Source organism: Dasypus novemcinctus, chromosome 28 (assembly GCF_030445035.2).
Source record: "Dasypus novemcinctus isolate mDasNov1 chromosome 28, mDasNov1.1.hap2, whole genome shotgun sequence".
NCBI classification, from domain to species: Eukaryota; Metazoa; Chordata; class Mammalia; order Cingulata; family Dasypodidae; genus Dasypus; species Dasypus novemcinctus.
The window spans coordinates 26,682,448-26,706,058 of NC_080700.1; the positions used below are offsets into that span (position 1 = coordinate 26,682,448).

At 34.8% G+C, this 23,611-nt stretch overlaps 1 protein-coding gene across 8 annotated transcripts in view; it reads right to left on the reverse strand.

Moving 5' to 3' along the window:
- Nucleotides 1-23,611, reverse strand: part of PDE10A (phosphodiesterase 10A) — a 763,936-nt gene that overhangs the window by 64,304 nt on the left and 676,021 nt on the right. For all 8 annotated transcript variants that reach the window (XM_004465920.5, XM_058289686.2, XM_071212528.1 and 5 more), the window contains 4 exons: nt 13,573-13,715; nt 11,868-11,951; nt 9,265-9,415; nt 7,795-7,950 (listed from right to left, as the gene is read on the reverse strand). In XM_004465920.5, coding sequence (XP_004465977.2) covers nt 7,795-7,950; nt 9,265-9,415; nt 11,868-11,951; nt 13,573-13,715 — 534 coding nt within the window. The remainder of the gene's footprint in view (nt 1-7,794; nt 7,951-9,264; nt 9,416-11,867; nt 11,952-13,572; nt 13,716-23,611) is intronic.

A 23,611-nucleotide genomic window follows, 5' to 3' on the forward strand; every position in this document is an offset into this window, starting at 1 on the left:
TCTCTCCAAAATAAGGACCTCTTATCCTGAATCTTAAAAATTCCCCAGGGGGACTAAGGAATTATGAAACCCTTACAACTAGATATAAAATACTGAGTGCATGTTTTAATCAGGGTCTCAAAAAACCGTGAAGAAAGGATCTGTATATTCTGCTGGTATTTTAGGTCCATTATTTCTTTTATTCCTTTTCAACCAAAACAGGAAACCAGGTGGGAAAAGTTCAGTAGAGGAACTTCATAATGAAAAGTTACTACCAAGAATTTTTACTGCTTCCTTAAAAATTGTTTTTCAAAAGTAAAGGGAATAAATAAATAAATAAACAATAAATGATCCCCTGCATTCAAGAAAATCTAGAATATATTTCCCAACATTTTGCTATTAAAACAAAAGAAAATAAAGGAGATACAAGTACATAAACACATCAGATAAAACAGCTTAAAATCTTTTCAAAGGCCCAATTTTACACATTAGCTAACAAAATAATAAAACCTCATAAAGTCATAATACTAATTGATACATTTATTGTAACAAAAGGCCCAAGTTACACAGTTTGAAGTGGATATCAATTCATGCTCAGTTGAACTTGTTTTGCATAAATCAAATATGAAATAGCCTACATTTTATACTCAGGCATATTTCTAAAGTCCTAAAATGGGTGAGTAGCACACAATTCTTTTGTCTATGAAAGAATATATGTAGGCTCTGCTTGCAAATACTCTAAGCTGCTGAGATGCATGAGGCTAATAAAGCATTGGAGATACTAGAGAATGTAAACAGTGCTGAAACTCAATCTGAAGCTGAACTCAGAGGCTCACGCTGAATGAAAGACCTTTAAGGCTCCTTTCAGCTCTTAATCATGTTCGGTTCCATGACTTCACATCCCAATTCACTGCTGGAGTATAAAGAAACCACTTCCTCATTGGCACAGCCTTGTCTTCCTTTTCACAAAATAAAGAATATATGTCTCCACTTACTTAGCAGACATTTAGTATGTAGTGTTCCACTTTCAGTAAGTAGTTTAGTACCTATTATATCCGAGGCCCTAAACAATGTAAGTTCATTTTTTAAAGGAGTTCACTATTTAGAGGCAGAGAAACACAGTTAAAATGGAGGTTAGTAGGCTGTATGGTGGGAACTACAGAAATTTCAGTATGGCTGAAGCAAATTGTTCGAACAGGGAAGTGGTGAGAATTAAAGTTAAAGAGTAGAAAAAGGGGGGCTTCCTTACAGAACTGAAGTACTATTTTGAAGGTAATAAGGATTGTGTTTTAGAGTAATCACTCTGCTAACACTATGGATTGGTGTAAGGTCAGAATGGAGGCAGAAAAACAGATTATTATATTTTAATATTATTAGTAATATTAAAAATATTAATCATCATAGTTCCCCCAAAAAGCTCTGATGCTTTGCTCTATAATTAAAGTCACATGGAAGGTTCTAGAAGCTCAGATTTCCATACCTGCTTGCCAACCAATAGAGACCTCCCTTTTCACTAATCCTGCCCCACACTAGGTTGTGAGTCACTTCTGAAGGAAGCCACGGGTATGGATTGGCTCATTCTCGTGCTTTGGTATGGAAAAAGTCAATGGAACTAATTGCATCAAACATTCACATTAATAATATCTTTAAAAGATACATATTTTCAGATTGAATTACCTAGTGCATCAAACCACATACTAGGAAGCACTGTAGTACTGTCACTAAGAGCAGAGTTTGAAATTAAACAGCTCTAGTTTTTACTCCCATTCTGCCACTAACTAGCTGTATATCAATGGGCAAGGTACTTAACCTTTTTGATGCACATTATTCTCATCTGTAAAAAGAGAATGAATAATAGCACTCATACATGTGCTGTAAGAGGTAAATATATTGATGTGTGCAAAATACTTAAGCTTATGGCTTGTAGTAAGCACCCAATAAATGATAAAATGAATATGACAGTAATGATGATGGTGGTGGTGGTGTATGTTGGTAGTGATGATAAAATTCACCAGCCTAGCTTTTTTGGTCATACTTTAGGAGAAAAAAAGAATATAAACAAACAAAATGCCCCAAATGAATGGATTTGGTGTCTAAAGACAATTTCAATCAGAATACATCAGTAGCAAAGAATAGATTTAGGGGGAGCAGATGTTGCTCAAGCAGTTGAGTGCCTGCTTCCCACACCGGAGGTCCTGGGTTCAATCCCCAGTGCCTCCTAAAATCAAAAAACCCCAAACAAACAGCAAGCAAACAAATGGAAAAACAACTATGATGTGATTCAGTGGTACAATGCCAGCGTCCCGTCCCACACACAAGGCCCCAGGTTCAATTCCTGGCCCTAGTACCTCAAAAAAAGAAAAAAAAAAAATTAAAGCTATTCCTCTGTGTCATAAACTTTAGAGTATTAGTGAAAATAGGGTTTAATAGAATTATAACAATTTTGCTGTAACTGCAATAAAGACCGCAGTCATTTCTACTTAGTGTAGACAAATTGGGAGAACTCTTTATCTGGATTCAGAGAAATACGGCTACTTCAAAAATCATATGATCCCAAAATGCTTGGCGAAAAGATAACTTTCTGAAATCTGATTATATTTTGAAAATAACTAGATAATTCAAGAAAAATGGAATGATGGAAATTTTTTAAATAATGAGAATAATTATTCTTAATTGGTCTGTCTTCTAAAATTTTGACTTTTGCGTACTTAACATGGAGGATACACAGCAGCGGAAAAAACAAAAACAGAAGGAGGATAGCTTCACTTTCAAAATAAGCATTAACATCTCATTAGGAAAGAGAATAAATGTATTTAACATTCCAATATTGGTGGTTATATCACAATTACTAAAAAAGTCAAGGTAAGTTTTAGGTTAGAAAATAGAGCTTACCTACTTTCTTAGATGTCAATGTCCACAAAAAATTAATCTACTTTATTTAAAGGCATTCTCCACTTACTTTCCACTACTCAGCCATCTAAATTCTTACTTTCCTCTAAATAAAACTTCTCATTTTCTGTCTCCAAACTTGGCACACTTTGTTCTATACTGAATTCTCTCTTACCCTCATTTCTCATTCCAGTTCTCACCGCTGCCCTTATCACCCATCATATAATGAGTTTTTGCCATGTGCCAGACCCTGAGGTGTGCCTGCAGATACAGAGATGAATAACATGTACTGATTGTCCTCACTGGGCTTATAACTCAGAGCAGGTAGAAAACTCACAGACTTTCAACATAATGTGAAAAAAAACCACGAAGATATGTGTATGTTCGAGGTGCTGCAGAGCCATGGAAAAGGGGCTCACTGCTGTGCCCCAGCTGTGGGATGCCATCAGATCATTTTCCTGGAGGAGGCAACTCTTGAGCTGAGCCTTAAAGATAAGGAAAAAGTAACCACAGAAAGAGGTCTGGGGGAATAACAAGTAGAGGGAATCTAAAGAATGCCATGGAGATAATGTCTAGACCAACATAAAGTATACCAGAGATGTAGTTCCAGAATAGGCAGAGGCCATTCATAAAAGACAGGTATATCAATTAAGAAATCGGGAGTTCATTCTCGTGGACATAGAGACCTGCTGATGGCTTTTAAACAGGAAAATAACATGGTCCAACAAACAGGGAAAATGTGACTAAGGCCTAATTTGGGATGTAAAATAGGGAAAGTATTTGACAAACACGAAGGAGACTGTTGTGGTCAGAGAGGCAAGTTCAGCATTAACAGTGAATCCTATTTGGACCTTCCTCTCTACTTGATTCATTATTATCTATACACAGCGAAGGGCTGTGATCACCAGGAAAGATCCCGAGGCCCAACAGCAGGACATAACGGGAAACTCCACAAAAGTTAAGAATGTGAATTCATTTCTTCATTAGATGCTCCTCTAGTTTTCCTTTCTTTACCCATGACTGAAGGACTTCCCATTGCCCAGGCAACCAAGAAAGCCCACTGAGTCCTCACTGCCCTGAAGTCAAGGCAAGCTCTGACCAGTTAGACAGCCTTCCTGCTTTTTTATACTGTTAATAATTATGTGCCTTTGTGCGTGTGTTACACTGAAGGTTGGTTTTATATAAATGTGTAATACACACACACACCAAAATGTATGTGTGTATATATTCTCTCGGCTTTTTGATGTCCCTCGTGGTTAAGCAGTAGTGAAATTGTCCGACCCTCTTCTGATTGCCTAAATTATCAAAGAGTTAACAACGGCGGCCATATGGAAAGTCAGCACCCAGGTCAACCGAAGTTATGATATGCTGACAGACAGACAGATGCACACACAACTCTAAAAAACTGGATTGGGAACTATTTCCAACCATGGTATGCTCAATTTCTTATCTTTCATCTGGCTCTGTTGCCAGAGGATAAATAGTTGCAGAGCCATAATCACCTGTGTAGCAATGGAGATAAGGGTATCTGGAGAAATCAGGAGAGCAACAGGAAAAGTTCTTCCAATACAAGGAGTACTTTGGAGAGACAGAGACATTCATGATGCAATTCTAGATTGTTCTGTCTCATATTTTAGTGAATGGAAGCTGCAATTTTTACTGTTATCAAAGCCTAGCACATTAAAAGATGGATTCCAAGTTGGGAGGTGTCTTTTTGATTAAGATATAAAATTGGCAGGTGAATGCAGGATGTGGGTGGGGCAACAGGAGAGGTAAGGGATGACTCTTTGGTCTCCAACCTGTATGGCTGGTGGATAAAGTGGCCACTGTGGGAGGTGGTACAGAAGATACTGGGAGGAAGAGAATGAGCACAATTTTGGACATATGAATTTCAAGTTTGAGTAGATGGAATGAGAGTAACACTAGACTGAAATAAAGGTTTGAGAGTCTGTAGTGTGGAAGCATCTGCTAAAACCCTAATAGTGGACCAGAAGCTTGGCAAGAACAGTGGTGTGGGGTCAGAACCCTGGGGGACACTAGTGTTCTTCACCCCAGAATGCAAACTGTAAGGGGAATGCGATTTTTGTTTGTTTTGTTCACTGTCAGATTCCCCAGTGCCTAAAATGAAGGTCTTGGCCCAAGAGGAGCTGCTCAGTAAATGTTTGTTGAATTGAACTGATTTCAAGGAGAAGTCAGATGAATCTGGGAGCAAAGAGAAAAGTTATCATGAGCATGTGGTGTAAGTAAGCCAAAGACATAGACATTTTCAAAAAGGAATAAAACCTTTCCTGAATCCTCCTGCCCAAGGAGATTAGGCCCTATCCATTTATGAAGTGCCGATTTTTCTCCATGTTATAGTTGAGGTGGGAGGTTTTTCAGTTAATTCAGTATCTGAATTCAGTTTCAAACCGGTGGTGCTTTTCATTAGAATCTTTGGCAAAGCCCTAGTTCTTCTCCCAATGTTGTAATCCATTTAACACCATATCTTCTTTAAAGATAGGGGAACATATTTGTCCTTATTATCACCCAGGGACTGAAAATTCTAAATCTAATACCTCAAATCTAACCAGCAACTAATTAAAGATTCTCCAACAACTTTTTAGATGCCAACAGCTGGCCCACCTGAACTTAATTCACTGCTGGGAGTTTCCTGTACCCATGTTTTCATCATTCTAGGAACACTGCCTAAAGAAATCTAGAATCCTCACATCCTGAACCTCTATTGTTAGTGGCAGAAACTGGAAATAAGTCTTCCTAGCACTTGGAGGCCCCGGATCCTCTCCACTCCCATCTGCTTTGCTATAAACTGCCATGCTACAAGGCTTCGATTTTATTCCACCCAAGAGCAAATACATGTTGCAATTCTTGTGTACCTCAAAATTGATTCTTTAATATTTAAAATGTTTTTTCAAAAAAAAAAGCTCTATAAAGGTGGTTAACATTCTTCTTCAGATTTAACTGTGAGAATTGTTATTGTCATATAAATCTGTTTAGGGTATGAGATGCAATTCAGTGTGTCCTAAATTATTTCTAGATGAAGGCACCTGATGTCATTCTGCTTTTTACCCTTTTTCTAATACAAATAAATAGCCTCAAGTGATAAATGAGGCCAAAACAGATTTAAACTGTTAAGAACTTGTCTAATGATTTTCTTTTTACAAAAAGCATGATATGTGAATGTGTTTGTGTTTCTATCTAGCCATACATATACCCGTTTATAAAAAAAGATTTTGTAATCATCAGGAATGATGATTACAAATTAATTTTAGGGTCAGAATCAATCTCATGAGCAAGCAAGGGGAACATTTCAGCAACCTGGATATTGCTTGAAAATGACTAAAATAGTCACATACCTAAAATACCTCTCACCTTGACTCAGCAGGTTACAAACTTGAAAGTCCCACCAATAATTTCTGCTTTGAATCAAGGCCTTAGTCACTCTTATCTCTATTAATAAGCGACTCTGTAATTTACACAGTAGCACTCACATCTCATAAGTTTATCGTTTACTGTCTCTGTCAGAAAAGTCCTGAGGAAATGGGATCAGAGTAGTTACAATTTGCTGGGGTTTTAAAAAGTCTGAGTATATAGGACGTGGTGGTTTGGAAGTACGGAACCCAAGAAAACATGTTCTTAAACTGAATCCGTATCTGTGGGTGTGAACTCTTGAAAATAAGACCTTTGACCAGGCAGCTTCAGTTAAGGTGTGGCTCACCTGACAGGGGTGGGTCTTAATCCTATTACTGTGGGCCTTAAAGCAACTCAGAGGAAACAGCCAGATGCTGAAGGTCAGCAGAATCCGGAAGAGAAGGGAGAAGCCAGCAGAGGCCACCCTGTGCATGGCCATATGAGAGTAAAGCAAAGGGACCAAGAATCACTGGCAGCCAGCCCCAGGACGCCAGTCTTCTGGGAGAAAGCATCGGCTTGATGACACCTTGATTTTTGGACTTCTGGACTCAAAACCATGGGCCGAAAAATTACCTTGGTTTAAGCCATCCATTGCCTGGTATTTATTTTGGCACGAGGAAACTAAAACATAGTACTAGCAATCACCTGCGGCAATTACATCGGGCAGTTAGGCCAATAAGGAGTCAGAAGTAAGCGTGGGGAGAAGGGGAGAAAGCAGCAAGTGGCAAAACCTTTCCGCTTCGCAATTTGCCAACTGTGGTTGCTGCTAGAGTCTCTACCAGAGTAATATTATGGCAACTATGAGAAATCAAAAGCTTTCCCTTAGTCACATAATCAGAAGACCTAATGAAAGCTTCTCCTCCTATGTGAGGTGCTGATATTGCAAGGAAGACTTAGGGTCTGCAATTCTAAATTCAAATATAAATCATATTTTACAAAATCTCTGTGTGAACAATAAAACTATTACGATGTAAGAACTACCTTGTAAATCTAAGTCTGAGAGAAAAGGTTTAAAGTAATGATGGAACACAAATATAACATATTCAAGTGACATCTGTCATTGTTTAGAACAATCAACAAAACCACTCTAACCGCAATGAAATAAAATACAAAAGACAAAACTAGAAGGACTCCAAAGCACTTACAACTGGGAATTTGTCTAACTTTTTAGATTCATTGTTAAATACACTCAGGTTCAAGAATATAATAATCCATATAATTAAACTATCTGAAACAAACTTTGCCTCAGGGTATTGTGCACTATTGGCATAGTATCTGAAAATCAAATATGATTGAAAAATCCATGTATTTAAAATCTTCATAACACATTCTCTATCCACATAACCACTATTATTTAACAGTGAGCAAATATAAGGCTCTACAATAAAGTTTAGCTACTGTTTTTCAAATAGGCCGTCCCAGTATTTCTCTTTCATTTATAAAGCATTAATGTCTCTTTAAAAACCACTACAACAAAGGAAAGCTTGGCACACATGCATGGGCATGCAATCATCTTACCTGTAGGATAGAAACTGTCTGGGAAAAGTGGTGCTGTTCCATTGTAGAAGTGGAGTATAGAGCTGCTAGAGGGTGATCAAATTTCTGCAGGTAGCTGTTACTAAAGCCCCTGTGATCCAGGTCGTGACACAGACATGCTATTAGCAGTCCTTTGCGCTTAAAAAAAAAAATATTGTACGGATATTCAAAACAAAGAAAGAGGATAAGAAGAGCCTTCCAGATTGCCATTAATATCACATCAACCTCTGCTATTAATACAGCCAACTCACGAAATCACTCACTCATTTTCAAATTTCAATGCTATTTGAAAGTATAATTTCTAGAAGTTCCTAAACTCACACAGATTCCTATGACAAAAAAAAGATTAAAATTCCTGACATAAAAGGAACTGAATATGAAAAATGCTAGTGTTTTTGAAAATTGTTTGGACAAATATGAAAAGGAGCAGATTTCCCCTGGATTTTTATTAACTTTTGCTGATGAATAATTATCCCTTAGATTAAACAAAGCCTGGACTAAAGAATTTTTTAATTGAAAAAAGGAAACGATTTTGCTTGGTTGAACATGGTACACTTTTTTTTCTGGGATGCTCCATCCAAGTTTCCTGCCCGGACTGTGAATTTGGTATGATATGATGGAAAAATGGTAGGCCTGGGTCTCAGGAGTCCCAGGTTCTAGTTGAAACGTGACCTTGAGAGATGCACAATTTTTACGTAGTACAGAGATGCCAGCTCCCTTGGCTCTGCCTGGTCAGATGTAACCACAAGTGGACAGAAGAGAGAAAAGGAGGACTTGATTTAGGGCTTTAGCAGGTCCCACTAGGACCACTGTGGTGAGAGGGACGGTAGAGAGATAAACAAGCAGAACTGGTTCCTTATAGCCAGAGCTGCCTAGAGATGAAAAAAGGACCAAAGGGGGCTTTTGAAAGGTGCGGTTCAGACAACGGAGCAGACAGTCTCCAGATCTAATTCTGGGATGTGGAAAGCCTTGCTGCCAACCTTGGGTATGGAAAGTCAAATAAATCCATTAAACGTCTCAGAGCCTCTGTTTCTTTATAGTAAAAGAGAACAAACACACTTATGTCTTAACTGCATATAATGCTTCAGGTTCTCAAACGAGTAGCATATGTGCACATTTACTCAGGGCTTACGGGCAATGAGAAAAATTCACTTTGTTTATATTTCATTCAGAAGACATAAACTCTAATAAGAATGCATACTACAAAAATTAGTGAGTCCATGGGGATTTTGGTGAAATTGAAATTTCTGTATCTACATTTCATATTTAAAACAATGTGCAAAAAAGAATCTAGAAAAATGTGGTTCAAAGAAACAGGAATTGAAAAATTGTACTTCTGTTAATTTACTGTACCAAAATTTGCCCTGGAATAACATGTCCAATATCCACGCCATAAATGTGCTCTATCCAATGAAGGTATGTGAAATTGGGGGAAAATGTATCCATACCTACCTCCAGATCGGTGAATAGCCCTTGATTGCTCTGGAGTATGGCATACATGCAATGGGCCACTGTGACCGCATGCTTCCAGTTGTGGTAAGGAACCCTCCGGTAGTTTTTCTTAACAGACATAATAAAACGACACAACTTTTCCAGGTCAAAGCTGTGTGGAAAAGAAATTGCGACAGAAACTTTTACGTCCCTTTTAAGGAAAGAATCAATACACTCTAGAAGAAAGCTCATGTATCCACAACATCAGGTGCCCTTACCACACTTTAGATACCTATATTGACTGAACCCATAAGCACTGGATTTCAGCCAACCACTTCCTGTTTCTCTAGCCAAAAGGAAGTAGGATAATGGAGATTCTTTCCTAGCTTCTGTTCTGGTAGAGTAACTGGTCCACCAGGGAGAGGGACGCAGAAGTAACATTATGGGAGCGTACACAGTCACCTGTCCTTAACCTCCATCATTTTCCTCACCTCTGGAAGCATTTCCTACTCCCCATAGAGTTCAACAGACAACAAGATAGCATCATCCTGCCAAAGGTATGTTGAGTTAATATGCAACAAGCATAATCAGATTCAGGAACTGCAAATATGCACATCATGAGAATTTTATAGATGAGAAATCTATGTGATGAATTTTCTAGATCCTTTCAAAGTGAGCCCAAATTATTATGGTCCAATTATTTGTTAATACAATATATGAATTAGGACATATATTTTTATTATACTATATGATTATTAAACTTTTAAAAAATATATTTTACATGATTATTAAGCATTGATACCTGTTTAAGTACTATGAACTCCCTAAGTGATTTTAAGGAAACTTAAAAGCACATTTATATAAAATAGGGCTTTATGAAATACAAAGAGATGAGAGCTCACAAAAGTTTTAAAAATACATAGCCTGGGATTTCCTTCACTGAAAATTTTCAAAAGTCCTCCAAGTATAAGATATGGCATTTTAGGAGTTCCAGTTGGCAAAACTTTTAAATGATAGCTAATAAATAGCTGAAGTTAGTTATAGTTAATTTACTGCCTCCTTTATAAAGAGCAATTTTAAACAGCCACTGGCAGAAATAAAAGAGAAGACATATAATTCAACAGAAAAGGAGTGACAATTGAGTTCTGGAGAAACTAAGAGCTTCTATAAGTGAGTAAAAAAGAGAAAAAGAAAATAATTCCTTGCATTGTAAGTATGTGTGCTTAAGCTGTAAAATATCAGATACAAAATTATGAAAAATATCTAGGACAGACTAAAGGTACGGATGGAGCATTCAAATGAAAGCTGCTATAAATAAATCACTGGCAAAGTACTAGATTTTGAATTAGGAGCTGTATTTCTTTTATGTCCATCCTAACTGTTGTATACTGTAAGCTTAAAGTTTTATGTTAAATATACATTCAAATAGCAGGGCTCCTGAGGGCTCTTAGAGACATCCAGATACTATAAGCAGGGCAGACAAGCTCAGGAATTCTGCACCCTGTCTATGGACCTTACTTTGTAATTTATGCTCCCTGGTGTAACAGAATTAGATTCATAGTTTCCCTACACATGGCTCTTCTGTCCCTTTGATTTGAACCTGTAATTAACACTCTACTTGTTAAATATATATCCAAGAGGCTTAAATCTTTAGTCCATTCATGTGTCAGTTAAGCCCTGAGTCTCAGCAGAGGTGCAACACCTACTCTCCAGTTCATTGGATTGACCCAGGACAACTAACAAGAAGATGATGATGGACAACACCCATCCCAAAGAACAAAGATTGTCTACAACTGCAAGCAAGATAGTTCCATCCATTTGCCTTCTGGGATATAAGCTCCCTGTCAATTACAAACAGAATGGGCATCATCATCCTAAAATCGTCAAGACAGGGGAATGAACAATGTACTAAAGTGGACTTATTATTATTCTATTATAGACTTATTAGCAATGGAAGACTTTTATTATTGATATAAAGGCAGTGGTCACCAGAGGTTCTAAGGGGAGGGAGAGGGAAGAATAGCTGTAATATGGGGGCATTTTCGGGATACTGGAATTGTCCTGCATGACTTTGCAGTGATGGATATGGGCCTTTATATATTTTGTCATAACCTACAAAATTGTGCAGGACAAAATATAAACTATAATGTAAACTATAGTGTACAGTTAGTAGCAATGTTTCAATACATGTTCATCAATTGTTACGGGAATCCCCTATATTTTCATGTAACATTTATGTACTTTAAACCTTCTTTAAAAATAAAAAAAAAACATAAAAAAAGAAAGCCTATGTTAAATTTACATGTAGCATTCCAAAACACAATTTTCAAAGGTATGTAATTGCCTTGACAGTAACCCCGTCTAGTTTAGTTATATAAGCCTAAGGAAGTTTAACCTCTTTATGATCACCTAACTTGACAGGTGGTTGTTAAACAAGGCACAGCCCTATCACCAGAAAAGTTACAGCCTCTTAAGAAAGTGTGAAGAGGCTGTGCATTTGTCCAACCACCTCAGCCCTTTCTTATTTGAATATATAGAAAAAGGAGGAATATATAGAAAAAGTAAGGGAGGAAGAAGTCATGGTACTCAATATTTTAAAAAGGAAGTTTTTGGGTAATCCATACCAGAATGTCCCACAGGACCGATGGACCATATGGACAAAAATTCCAGGCCACATGTTTTCAAAAGGTCCAATGTCAAAGTGGAATCTGAAATTAAAAGAAGTCAGTTTATTGCTAAATGTAATTTGGAAAAATTCATAGTTACAAGCAAAAAAAGTAATTTAACTTTTTGTCTACAAGAAACTAAAGACACTAGCAGTTCAGCCATCCCTTTTCCTGCCATCTCAGTCACATCTCTCATTTCTTTAAAGGTCTCCAAAGGAGGATACTGCCCATATTCTCTTTGGAATTGAGTCCAATATTTAAGTCATTGCTTCATTTTCTATTAAACAATCTGTTGGGGGAAAAAAGGATGCTGCTTATGTTATCAGAGCATTTAAAAAGCACAAAAGAATTTTTGTACTTTTTAAAATATCCCTTATCATGAATAGGCATATATTATACAGCTCATAGCTAAAGGGGGTAAAATCCTTACCAAAACAATTTTAGAGTTGAAAATTATTCTTTTATTTAACCCCAGAGAAAATTTTATACATGTAAATACCCCAAATTATCACCTACTTTTCATTTGCTAATTCTAACATTTGACCAGGAAACACAGAGATGTAAAAAACATTATATTTTCTTCATACGACAAATATCTGCTCTAGGTCACATGCGAAGGTTTTCTATATAGTTGAATTGTGTTAGCTTATACTTAAAATGGACATTCAAATTTTCATAGGTCCTATAACCAGTAACTTAATTACATTAGCATAGGATTGGAAAACAAAATGTGAAAATTGAACTAATTATTCTACATTCTTGAATTTAATTTTGAAATTTAAATTTATATGGAAAGGAAAACCTTTAGATATTTTATATCAAACGTCAATTTGAATATGAAAAATGACATAGTATAAGTTATATAATAGATAAAAAAGAAATGTTGACCTCTACACTAACTGATTCAAAATCAAGATCTGGCCTTTATTTCCAAGTTCTATCATAAGATTTGAAATCACTTACAGAAGGAAAAATGGCAACACGTGAAACTCCACATATGAAATGTAACATTTGTGATTCTAATTCTAGAATCCATTTCACTTTAAGTTCAATCCAATTAAAAATCTGTTTCTCAAAAATGTCTGCAAGTGCAAGCAACTCAGTTCTATTCATCTGCCCCATGGAATATAAGCCCCTCTCAATTAGAAACAGAGTAGGCATGACCATCCCAACAGCCTCAAGATTGGGAAATGAACAATGGACTAAAGTGGACTTACTATTCTCTTATCGACTTTATTATTCTAGCAATGGAAGGATTTTATCATTAATAGAAAGGCAATGGCCACCAGAGGTTCTAAGGGAAGGAAGAGGGAAGAATAAGTGTAACATAGGGGCATTTTTGGGACATTGGAATTGTCCTGCATGACATTGCAATGGTGGATACAAGCCATTACCCATTTTATCATAAACTATAAAATAGTGTGGGGAAGAGCATAAAGTATAATATCATCACTTGTAACAAATATACCACACTAATGAAAGAGGTTAAAGGGGGGACATATGGGAGGGGGTGGGGTGGGGTATTTGGGAATCCCCTATGTTTTTTATGTAACACATAATCTAAAGCATCTTCAAAAATAACAAATTAAAAAAAAACAAAGCAAAACAAAACAAAACAAAAAATAGTCTGTTTCTGAAGAAACGGACAAAGCGCAAAACTCACAATTCAATATCTTTGCAAAGACGTGCTGGGAGGGTGAAGTGCATGAGGCCTTGCCACTCTTCAGCTGTGCAAATGCTGTGATAAGAGAGCTTCTCCATAGTTACCCGGTAAATGCACTCTGAATGGCGAATCCTGTGATACATCTGAAAAGCATACCAAAAGAGACAAAAAACAAATGAAAAGAATGTTTCAGGTTGTGATGTCATTAAAATTCCCAATTTGGTATATATGAATCTGATCTATAATTGAAACTAAGGTAGATTAATTACTACCCAGTTCCACATATACAGAAAATATGCACTTTTGTGACTCTGAAGATATAAAACAAAAGGGTTTTTAAAAATTGTATCTCTGTTCTAAAAGATTTATTAAACTGCATAACAAATGTATTTTTACCAGACATTATGAAATGGCAGTGAGGTTACTTGGTATTTACTAGTCTTCTTTACAATTTTCTATATTTCCAGTTTTTCACCAACAAAAATGAAAGTATAATATGTTCATTTTATTACCAGAAAACAAAATGAATTAGTATTTAATAATTTTAAAAAACATAAGAACTATGCTCTTTCTAAATCAGTGAAAAAGAAATTTAATAATTAATCTTCTACTGAATATCTCTTCTGCACATCAAACTCAACTTCGGTGGGAAATTTCATAATCGTTTCTGTACTTCTTTGCCAAACACTATCCCACATTTTTGTTTCTGTTCATAAAATCACCATCTTTTAGCCACTATAGCTCAAAACAAAAGTTTATTTCTTACTCCTTCTTTTCCTTTTTCTTTGAATCCATTAAGATGTGTTTTGAATTTTCCTTTCCTTAAATATTCAAGATCTCAAGCCTGCATCAATATTTTAATTGCCTCCCTGTTTACAAGCAATTCTTTTTGCACACTTTGAAAACCTAAGGTTTCCTTAATGCCAATTCTTTCCACAAAAATATGAGTTTCCTTTAAGGAGATAGATGCTTCATGATGAACACTTTGTGACTTTCCCAAAAAATTACTCTTTATCTAAAAGCCACACACCAAAAACAATAGACTATTTATAAAATAACCCCTGTAATTATGAATTCCTTTCTACATCTAAAGTAGAGTATTAAATAGTTCAGCACCTATAATCCTCACAACAGTTGCTTGGTACTTATCATAACCACCAATATACAGATGAGAAAATGAAGGTTCAGAAGACATAAAGTGAGCTCACACTAAAATAAAGTAGTCACTCACAATTTAATCTCACTTCAACAAAATTATAAAGTCTGTGTTACAGGTAGGTTACAGGTATGCTTCACTGGCTTGATTGATGTGTATTTCTTGCTAAGGAAAAATATCTCTTCTAGAACTCTTTTTGCCACAGTTAATGTATAAATTTAAATCACATATTCATCATTCTTTAGTCTTGATTTAACTGTGTACTTATTCTAGTACTAAAGACTAGATTTAGGGTTTTGCTGTTGTTATGGCAAAGTATTCAAATATATAATGCATATTTGTACATATCAAAGTTTGTGTCTAACCTGGCATGTGAAGTGGTGATTATATTAGCCATAAATAAATGGGTACCTTTCACCATTCTATTCAATTGAGGTCTTAGTGTATTTGTGTGTGTGCAAATGTAGTCTTACTAGTAATTTTTAAACTATTTGTGATATATAATTAAGACAAACACTTGAGGGAGTGGAATAGGTTGATGTTTATGTTTGTGAATTAATAAATAGGTTAGACTAAATTTACAGGGGTAATTTACAGGGGTGAAAAGCTTTCCACAGCAAATTAATAGTGAAAATATGTATTATGACTGTGGGATTGACCAGTTTGTTAACATTTTGCATTTCATTATAACATCTGGTATAGCACAGCTCAAGTGGGGTATTATTAACAGTCTACATAACTATAAGGATGAGATTACAGGAACCAAGAGTTAAAAACATTTTCTCTGTTTCTCTTTTTAAAAAATATTTTGCTCAATTCTTGGTGATCTCAAAGTCCTCTAGTCCAGGCATATCCAAAATGTTTGATTGCAAAATTCTTTATCATTAAAAGAATTTTGACAATGCACTACCAATAAATGAATATAACTTAGTAATTATATGCACAAGTACTGTGTTAATATATTATTTACATTAAAAACAAACTAAAATATAAATTGAAAACATTAAAATATATTTAAAATATTTTGTATCCTTACTAAACTAGGCTTTTCTTATTCTTAATAAAGAATTACATATTTCAATGAAAGATCTGTAATTAAATATTTACTATCACATGTCAATTTTGTCTTTACTAGTTCTTGATACAGTGGCGGCTTTAAGAGCTAGTTCAGTTTAATTTATCTCCATACTTAGATTTTCAGCTATACCATTTGAGATATATGCCAAAAAGTACGTGGATCTGAACAGAATAAAGGTAATATTAGCTGTGCTTACTTAAGCACCTCACTTATATTTTTGCCTCCTAATAACCAATCATTTTTTTGGATGAAATTCAGTCAGTAAATTTCCATTTTCCCTAGTGTTAGTCAGTTGATGCTGCAAATCAATCAGTTGCATTTTTACATATCATCAAAATGGGTCCAAAACCAAGAAACACTTCATGGGGAAGATTTCATCAGTTAAAATGTCTGTTCCACAAAATAAAATTTAAAAAAATATTTACAATTTTCACAAAGGCAGCAAGAAAAGATAAAGGGAAAGAAGAAGAGATGAGTCAAACAGAAAACCAATAGTAGGATGACAGACTTAAACCCAAACATATTAATAATCACATGAAATGTGAGTGGTCTAAATATCCCAGTTAAATGGGCATAAAATGTGAGGCTTAATTACAAATCAAGACCCTACCATATGTGCTTATAAGAAATCTTCTTAAACATAAAGACACAAATAGAGTAAAGGTAAAAGGGTGTGAAAAGATATGCTCTGTAATATCAGGGAAAAGAAAGGTGGAGTGGTTGTATTAATAAGAGGTAAAATAGATTTCAGAGCAAAGACTGGGCTAAAGAAGTTCTTCTCAAACTCTAGAGAAGTCAATTCCTCAAGAGGCCAGAACAAATCTAAATGTCATGCACCTAACAACAGAGCTTCAAAATACATGGTAAAAACATCTGTATGATTGTTTTGCAAGTTCACAATGTCTATACACATCTGTATGATTGTTTTGCAAGTTCACAATATCTATAACAAAAATACATTTAAAAAAATAGTATGGGTTGAGGGGAAAGTACACCAAGTGTAAGATAAGGAATATAGTTGGTAGTAATATTTTGACTGCTCTTGAATAGTTTTGTAACAAATATTTCACACCAATGCAAAGAGTTGGTAGAGGAGTGATGGATGAGATCCCTGTGTGATGTTATATGTTTATTTTGTAGGTCTGCAATCTTTACTATATGCTAGTTGTTTATGTGTGTTCAGGTATGAATGATATACTTCAATAAAAAATACATGTATAAAAAAACAACACTGAGAGAACTGCAAGTAAAACAAACAAATAGAAGAATCCACGATTACAAAGACTCAAAAGTCATTCTTGGGTTTCATCTAGTGATTCAACAACTCAATCAAAATTCCAGTAGGTTTTTTTGTAAGAAATGAAAAGTTGATTCTAAAATTCATATGGAAATGCAAAGTTCCTAGAATAGCCATAAACAACTTTGAAAAAGAACCAAGTTGGAGTTATTATATTACTGGAATGTGTGTGTATCTGTGTGTGTGTATACATATATATTCTATATCTTGATTGTGGTGAAGGGTTCAGGGTATATATATGTACATCAAAACTTGTTAAATTATACACCTTAAACATTTTCAGTTTTGGCTGTATTTTAAATACATCTTAATAAAGCCATTTCAAAATTCTGCTCTCAGTGTTTTTAAGGGTACAGATGTGATTATTTTTTATATGTGAGGCATAATTTCAGCAAAAATGTCATACAACAATGTAAATACTTCCAAATATCTGTTTTCTAGGTGCCCCTTTACTCACAGGAAAGCAAATATTTTCCCATTCTGTACTAAAATCTCTTGCAACTTGAAGGTTAAGATTAAATAATGTACACATATCTTCTCAGTAACACAATATTGTCAGTTGTTGTCATCACCGAAAAAGCTGGCAAATTTGGAATATTTGTCTTTTCGCGAAAGAAATGTGTGTTAATACTCTACAAATTCGGTAACCTTTCCAACTCTTTTGCCACAAGCAGCAACTTCTTGCGTAATGCAAATGAAAGTGCATTTACACTGCAAGGCCATTTTAATCATTTTGAATTCTTTTGCTCAACTCATAAAACAATCTCATCTTTCCTGATATGGCTGAAGGAGAGTTGGGATCAGGATTAGAAGTATAACCTGGTCAACATGGTCGACTTTTCCCACTTGTAGAGGCCCCTCTAAGGCAGGATTCTCTGCCTCCTGGATAAGACACGTGGCCACCCGATACGTGGCATGACGGAAGCTCTATCCACATATTAAAAATTAATAAAAGATATTTTTCATATTACTTAGTTAAAATGTATATAAACAGAAGTTTTAACATTTTCTTCCTATGCCTCATGGAATATTACTGCCTTCCACTTTAGAGATGGTACTGTACATTTACTATAACTTGGTGTTTCCTCTAATTCAGTGATTCCCTGGGAAGACTGCTAGTAAATGAACAATATCACAGAGTAAAATAATATTGCTATTATAATTATTACTATTGAGTGCTTATTATGTGCCAGGCAGTGTGCATGCAATATTTCACATAATCCTCAGAGCAAACTTACAAAGTATTTATTCCTGTGATTCTTTTACAAGCCTACATCTTCCAATTAGAATGAATATATTTATTTTCTAATTAGCATAGGTGAGTAAGCATATACATTTCAACTTTATGGTGAGAAATAATAAGTTTTGGCAAATTTTATTGCTATTTAGTTTCCATTTACTAAATGGTTTTCAATATGAAAAACAGAAAATAATATATTCTAGGAGATTATTGTAAATGATTTCACCCTATTCATCTTACTGCAAATCACTAAAGAAGGGAGGAAACTATGTTGCCTTTTTACATTCATTTTGCGTAAATTATTTGTCTATGACAACTGAGTAATTTTATACTCAGCATCCAAGTAAAAGGATTGCTAGGGGAAGCAACTACTATTGATCAAAAAAATGCAATTTATCTGGATGGCACATCAGTCTTGGACACTATTGTATGAAAAAGGTATATATACTCAGAAGCAAAAATAATAAATACAACGTGAAACATGAATATAGCATAGCATATTTCTACCATGCGGTAAAAATAATCTATTAATGTTTTAAAATATGTCCATCCCTACTTCTTTGCCAGATAAAATATATATAATTAGTCATTGTTTAGAATGTTTTTCCTATCACCTGTTTCTTTAATAACCCTCATCATGTTTAGAAATGGCAGTGTTTAAGAAACAATCCAATGCTATGAATATTCATAGTAGATCAAGGGTCACTTTAGAGTAATGCAAATGTTAAGAATCTGGACTCTGGAATCTTCTAGTTGGGTTGAATCCTTTTTACTAACAGAACAAATTTGGGCAAAGTACTCAATTCTCTGTGGCTTAATTCCCCATTTGTAAATTGTGGGTATTGTAGCAAACTTGTGACTGTTAAGCTCCTTGCTGTTAGCTATTAGCATTTACTCATCCTTCATCCACATCTGTACTTGGTTGTCACTCCTATGGCTCTTCCATAGTTTATTTAGGTGATAATCAAAATGAGATATCTATTGTTCTTGGGCAGCAATGCTGTGCTGTCTTGAGAGAGCCAGCTATGTACGTCTCTTTCCAACTCCACATTCAGTGGTATAGTGTTGGTAGCTTGAAATCATCCATAGTGGGATGTATACAACACAAAAACTGGCAAACTTTACAAGTCAGGGCTTTCCTTTTTTCAGAGAAGTGGTTGCTAAATATTTACCAGCATATTACTGTATATGGGTACTTTTATTCTATGGGAAAGTCTGAGATGTAATGATAGTTGTAGTACTGTAAGCTGTATACTCATTCCCCCTCTTTTAAGTCTACTATGGTCTACTATGAAAATTCATAGTATTAGATTGTTTTTAAACACTACCATTTCTAAACATGATGAGGATTATTAACAAAACAGGTGAAAGGAAAAACATTCTTTCTGAAATTTAATTTAAAAGGTATTCATTAAAATGCATATTGAAAATATATTTGTCAATAGCATTAGTGATGTTAATAATTTTTTTTTATTCTCTAAGTAAATCCTAAAATAGAAGACACTTTCTCCATAAGCATGGACAGTACTGACTAAGAAACTTGTGGTATTTTAAATGTAGTAAAAGTTATCATTTTGACTAGAACTGCAAATTCAAGTTTTCACAGAAATTTCTGTAAACTATTCCATGAAGATGGAAATCACGCAAATAACTTCACATCTACACCTCAACAAAGTGGCTTAAAATAATAAAGGACAGAGCACAGTAGTGAAAAGGGGGATCAGAAGCAGCTAAATTCAAAGATCTGCAGCCAAATTAATTTTATCTTGTTAGTTTCTGGACTAATTTTAATTAATTTAAAAAGGATAGCTAAAAAGAAAACGAAGATTGATAGAGAACAAGTGTTTTCAAGAAACAAAAGATGGAAAAACTGTATTCACTCTATAGTTAGCCATTGCAGTCAGTATTTTTTTCTACATGTTAAATAAAATGCTACAATGTATATGTGAACAACCAAATGCATAAAATACAACAAAGTTTATTTGTGGGTTTGAAAGCAGACATTTTCTACATCAGACTGATGCATTTAAGCAAATACTATACCAGAACAAGAAAGAAAGGTATGTAACAGAGATGTCTGTTGAAAAGAATCAAAGAGGTAGGGCATATAACAATTGTTTGGGACCAACTGAACAGATGCAAAAGAAAGTAAAGTATCATGAATTCGGATGAAATGAATAATAGAGCATCAACACAGCTGATCCACAAAACAAATAAGATATTCCAGATTGGTAATTTCATTACAGACAAATATTGAAACAAGTTAGCTGGTAAATAAAATTGTTTTTTGAAGAGTGTGTTTTAAGTCATCATACCATACAGCATTAACCATGATTTAATTGAAGGAATATTCATGATGTGACTATAATAATGTACTTATGAATAGATACATTATTCTCAAATATAATTACTGATAACTAGTAAAAGTAATGATTTTCTGCCATCAAGTGAAAAAGGTTCTTATAAACCGATACAATGAAGCCTTCCATGGTTTTAGCAATGAGGGATTAGAAATTGGAATAAGTCAGAAATATTGAACCTTATCATAATCGGTGAAACAATCATGAGTTTGGTGTCCCCATGTCAAGGTTCCTAACCCTATGTGGACCATCTAGCAACATGGGTTATGGTAGAGAAGAGACAAAAGTGAACAAGGCTTAGCCGTACTGTTTTGGCCCTCACTAGTCTTTTTATCCTTTATCTTTACCTGCAACGTGCTAAATTCAAGGAAGCTTTTCTGCATTTTAGCTTTCACAATTCAAGAAAGTTTTTATTCTGCTACCACAGAGCTTTCAAGAAGACAACAGCAAATCACTGTGTGGAATGTGGGAGAACATGAAGAAGCTTCATTCCTTTCAATGACCATCATTAGTGTTCTGAAGTTTCAAAGGGAAAACTAGGCTTGGAAATTAAATAAAGAGGTGGGTGGAGGGAGAGAAAGAACAAAAGAAACTGAGTCTAAAAATTCAAAACTCCTGTTTAAAATACCATGTGTCATAGAATCATCAATTTCTGGTTTCAGCACCATGGAAGCTGAAACTCCTTTCCTATTTCAAACACAGAAATATTAGGCAAATATATAACATATTTTAAATGCAGAGAAACACAAAAGAAAGAAGTGAACTAGTCATGAACCTATTAAATATGAAGGACTATATAGCCAAAAAGGGAATTGCACAAAATAGTGCTTCAGTGCACTAGGGTCTGACCCAGCAGAGGTTGTGGCAGCGTTGTTTTGGTGAATGAAGGCCAACGCGGGATCACAGACTTGGCTATACAAGAAGGGGCACTGAGTGGACGTTGCCAATAAAAGAAAAATGAACCTTGTCTCTATGTGGGGTTATGGGTGGAAAAAATCTTCTTCACCTGAGTAACTGAAAACCTAGCCTATGCCATAGGTAGTTGTAGTTTCCAAATTTATATTACTGACAAACTACAAGAATTTCAAATTAAAAATGAAGAAAAACAAAAAGTGGACCCAGATCAAGGGTACATGGAGGAACAATTATCCAAACCAGGGCAAAGAAGCTTCCCATAGAGGAAATAATCAGTGATGAATTTGAGAACACAATTAAAAAATATATACATAAAACCAAGGAGGCAGATATAAACACAAAGAAAAACAACAAATTAACATCCCTAAGAATTGGATTGATGACACATACTTCCAGAATTTTAAAGCAAATAGGAATACAGATATGAATTAAAGATAAAGAAGTGTATAGTAATAATAATGAAGGATGCAAAAATGAAAAAGCAATTAATTTTACAAAGAAAGACAAAAATGAAACTCTAGTTACTAAAACAAAAAAAGTGGATAAGTTAAATAACAGTTTAGATATAATTGAGGAAAGAACTAGTGAATTGGAAGATTTATTTGTAGAAATGACCCAGATTGAAATAGATATATAGAGATGGAAACCGTGAAAGTGAGACAAAGACATATAATGAAAAAGACAGTCCAGTATATATTCAAAGAGAATTCTAAAGGAGAATGAAGAGAGAGTTTGGCAAAGCTAATATTGTGAAAAATAATGGCTAAGAATATTCTGAAATTGATGATAAATGTAAATAACTAGAATTAAAATAAATTCACCCTTACATATCACAATAAAAATCAAAGAACAGCAGCAAAGACTGATGAAAACAGACTTTAGAGCAAACAGACTTTAGCTAGAGGCTAAAACACAATGGAATAATACATCAAAATGCTGAGAGTAACTGCCAACTCAGAATTCTATAGCTAGTTAAAATAACATTCAAATGAGAGAAAATGTTTCATCTTCAGACAAACAATAAAATATTTTACCACTTATAGATCCTCACTGAATGTACTAAAACAATAATTGAAAAGTAGAACACTTTTACAACTGAAAGACGTTGAAAATATTATATCCCAAAACTCTGGTACAGATAAGACAGTATTGGAAGATAAATGTATAGTCTCTAAAAGAAAATCTTCTTTTGGTGGTTCTGTTACTCTTTTCACTATCATAAAACAAAACAACCATTCAAGACAGCAGCAACAACAAAATCCTATGGAAGTTGCTGTTATTCTTCCAAGACCACTGAAATAATAAGCAATATATTATCATTTCCAACATATAAACAAGCTACACTATTTTAAAAATCTACTTATAAGTCAGTTCCTTTGGGCTGTAATTCGCTTCTTAGATGTGATGTCTTAATGTAGTAATGCTAGCTAACAACACTTTCACAGCTGGGCAGTTGCTAACGCTGCATGAGTATATGTAAACTACAAGATTTATCCTCAATTTAAAGATTAAGAAATATGTGCTCTGAGAAGTTACAAGTTTACCTCCTACTTTCTCAGGTGCAATGCCAACTCAGTTTAAAATCTGAGAGAGAGATTATTTATCTTTGGTTCTTTTCTTCCACCAGCCTCTATATTGCCATTAATCCTGTCCTGAATTTTCACATTCTGGTCAGCCCGATTCTTCAAGAGTGCTGTGCTCCAAAATCACATACTTTCCTTTAGTAGCTCCCCATCTACCATTATTACTATAAAAATATATATTAAAAAACAACAATAACACAAATCCTCCTATTTGATCAGTGGAATTAATCTCAGCAAGGTGTCAGGAGAGAAGGAAGTTGTTCATTTAAGTGAATAACTGTTAAAAGGAAGAACATATATATTTTGAAGAGATGTTTAGTAATTAATCCCTAAGTAAATTGTATTGGTGGTGGACTCTAAGACTAGATAAAGTGAGATAATTCTGTGAATGTGGGGAAAGCTAGTGTTAC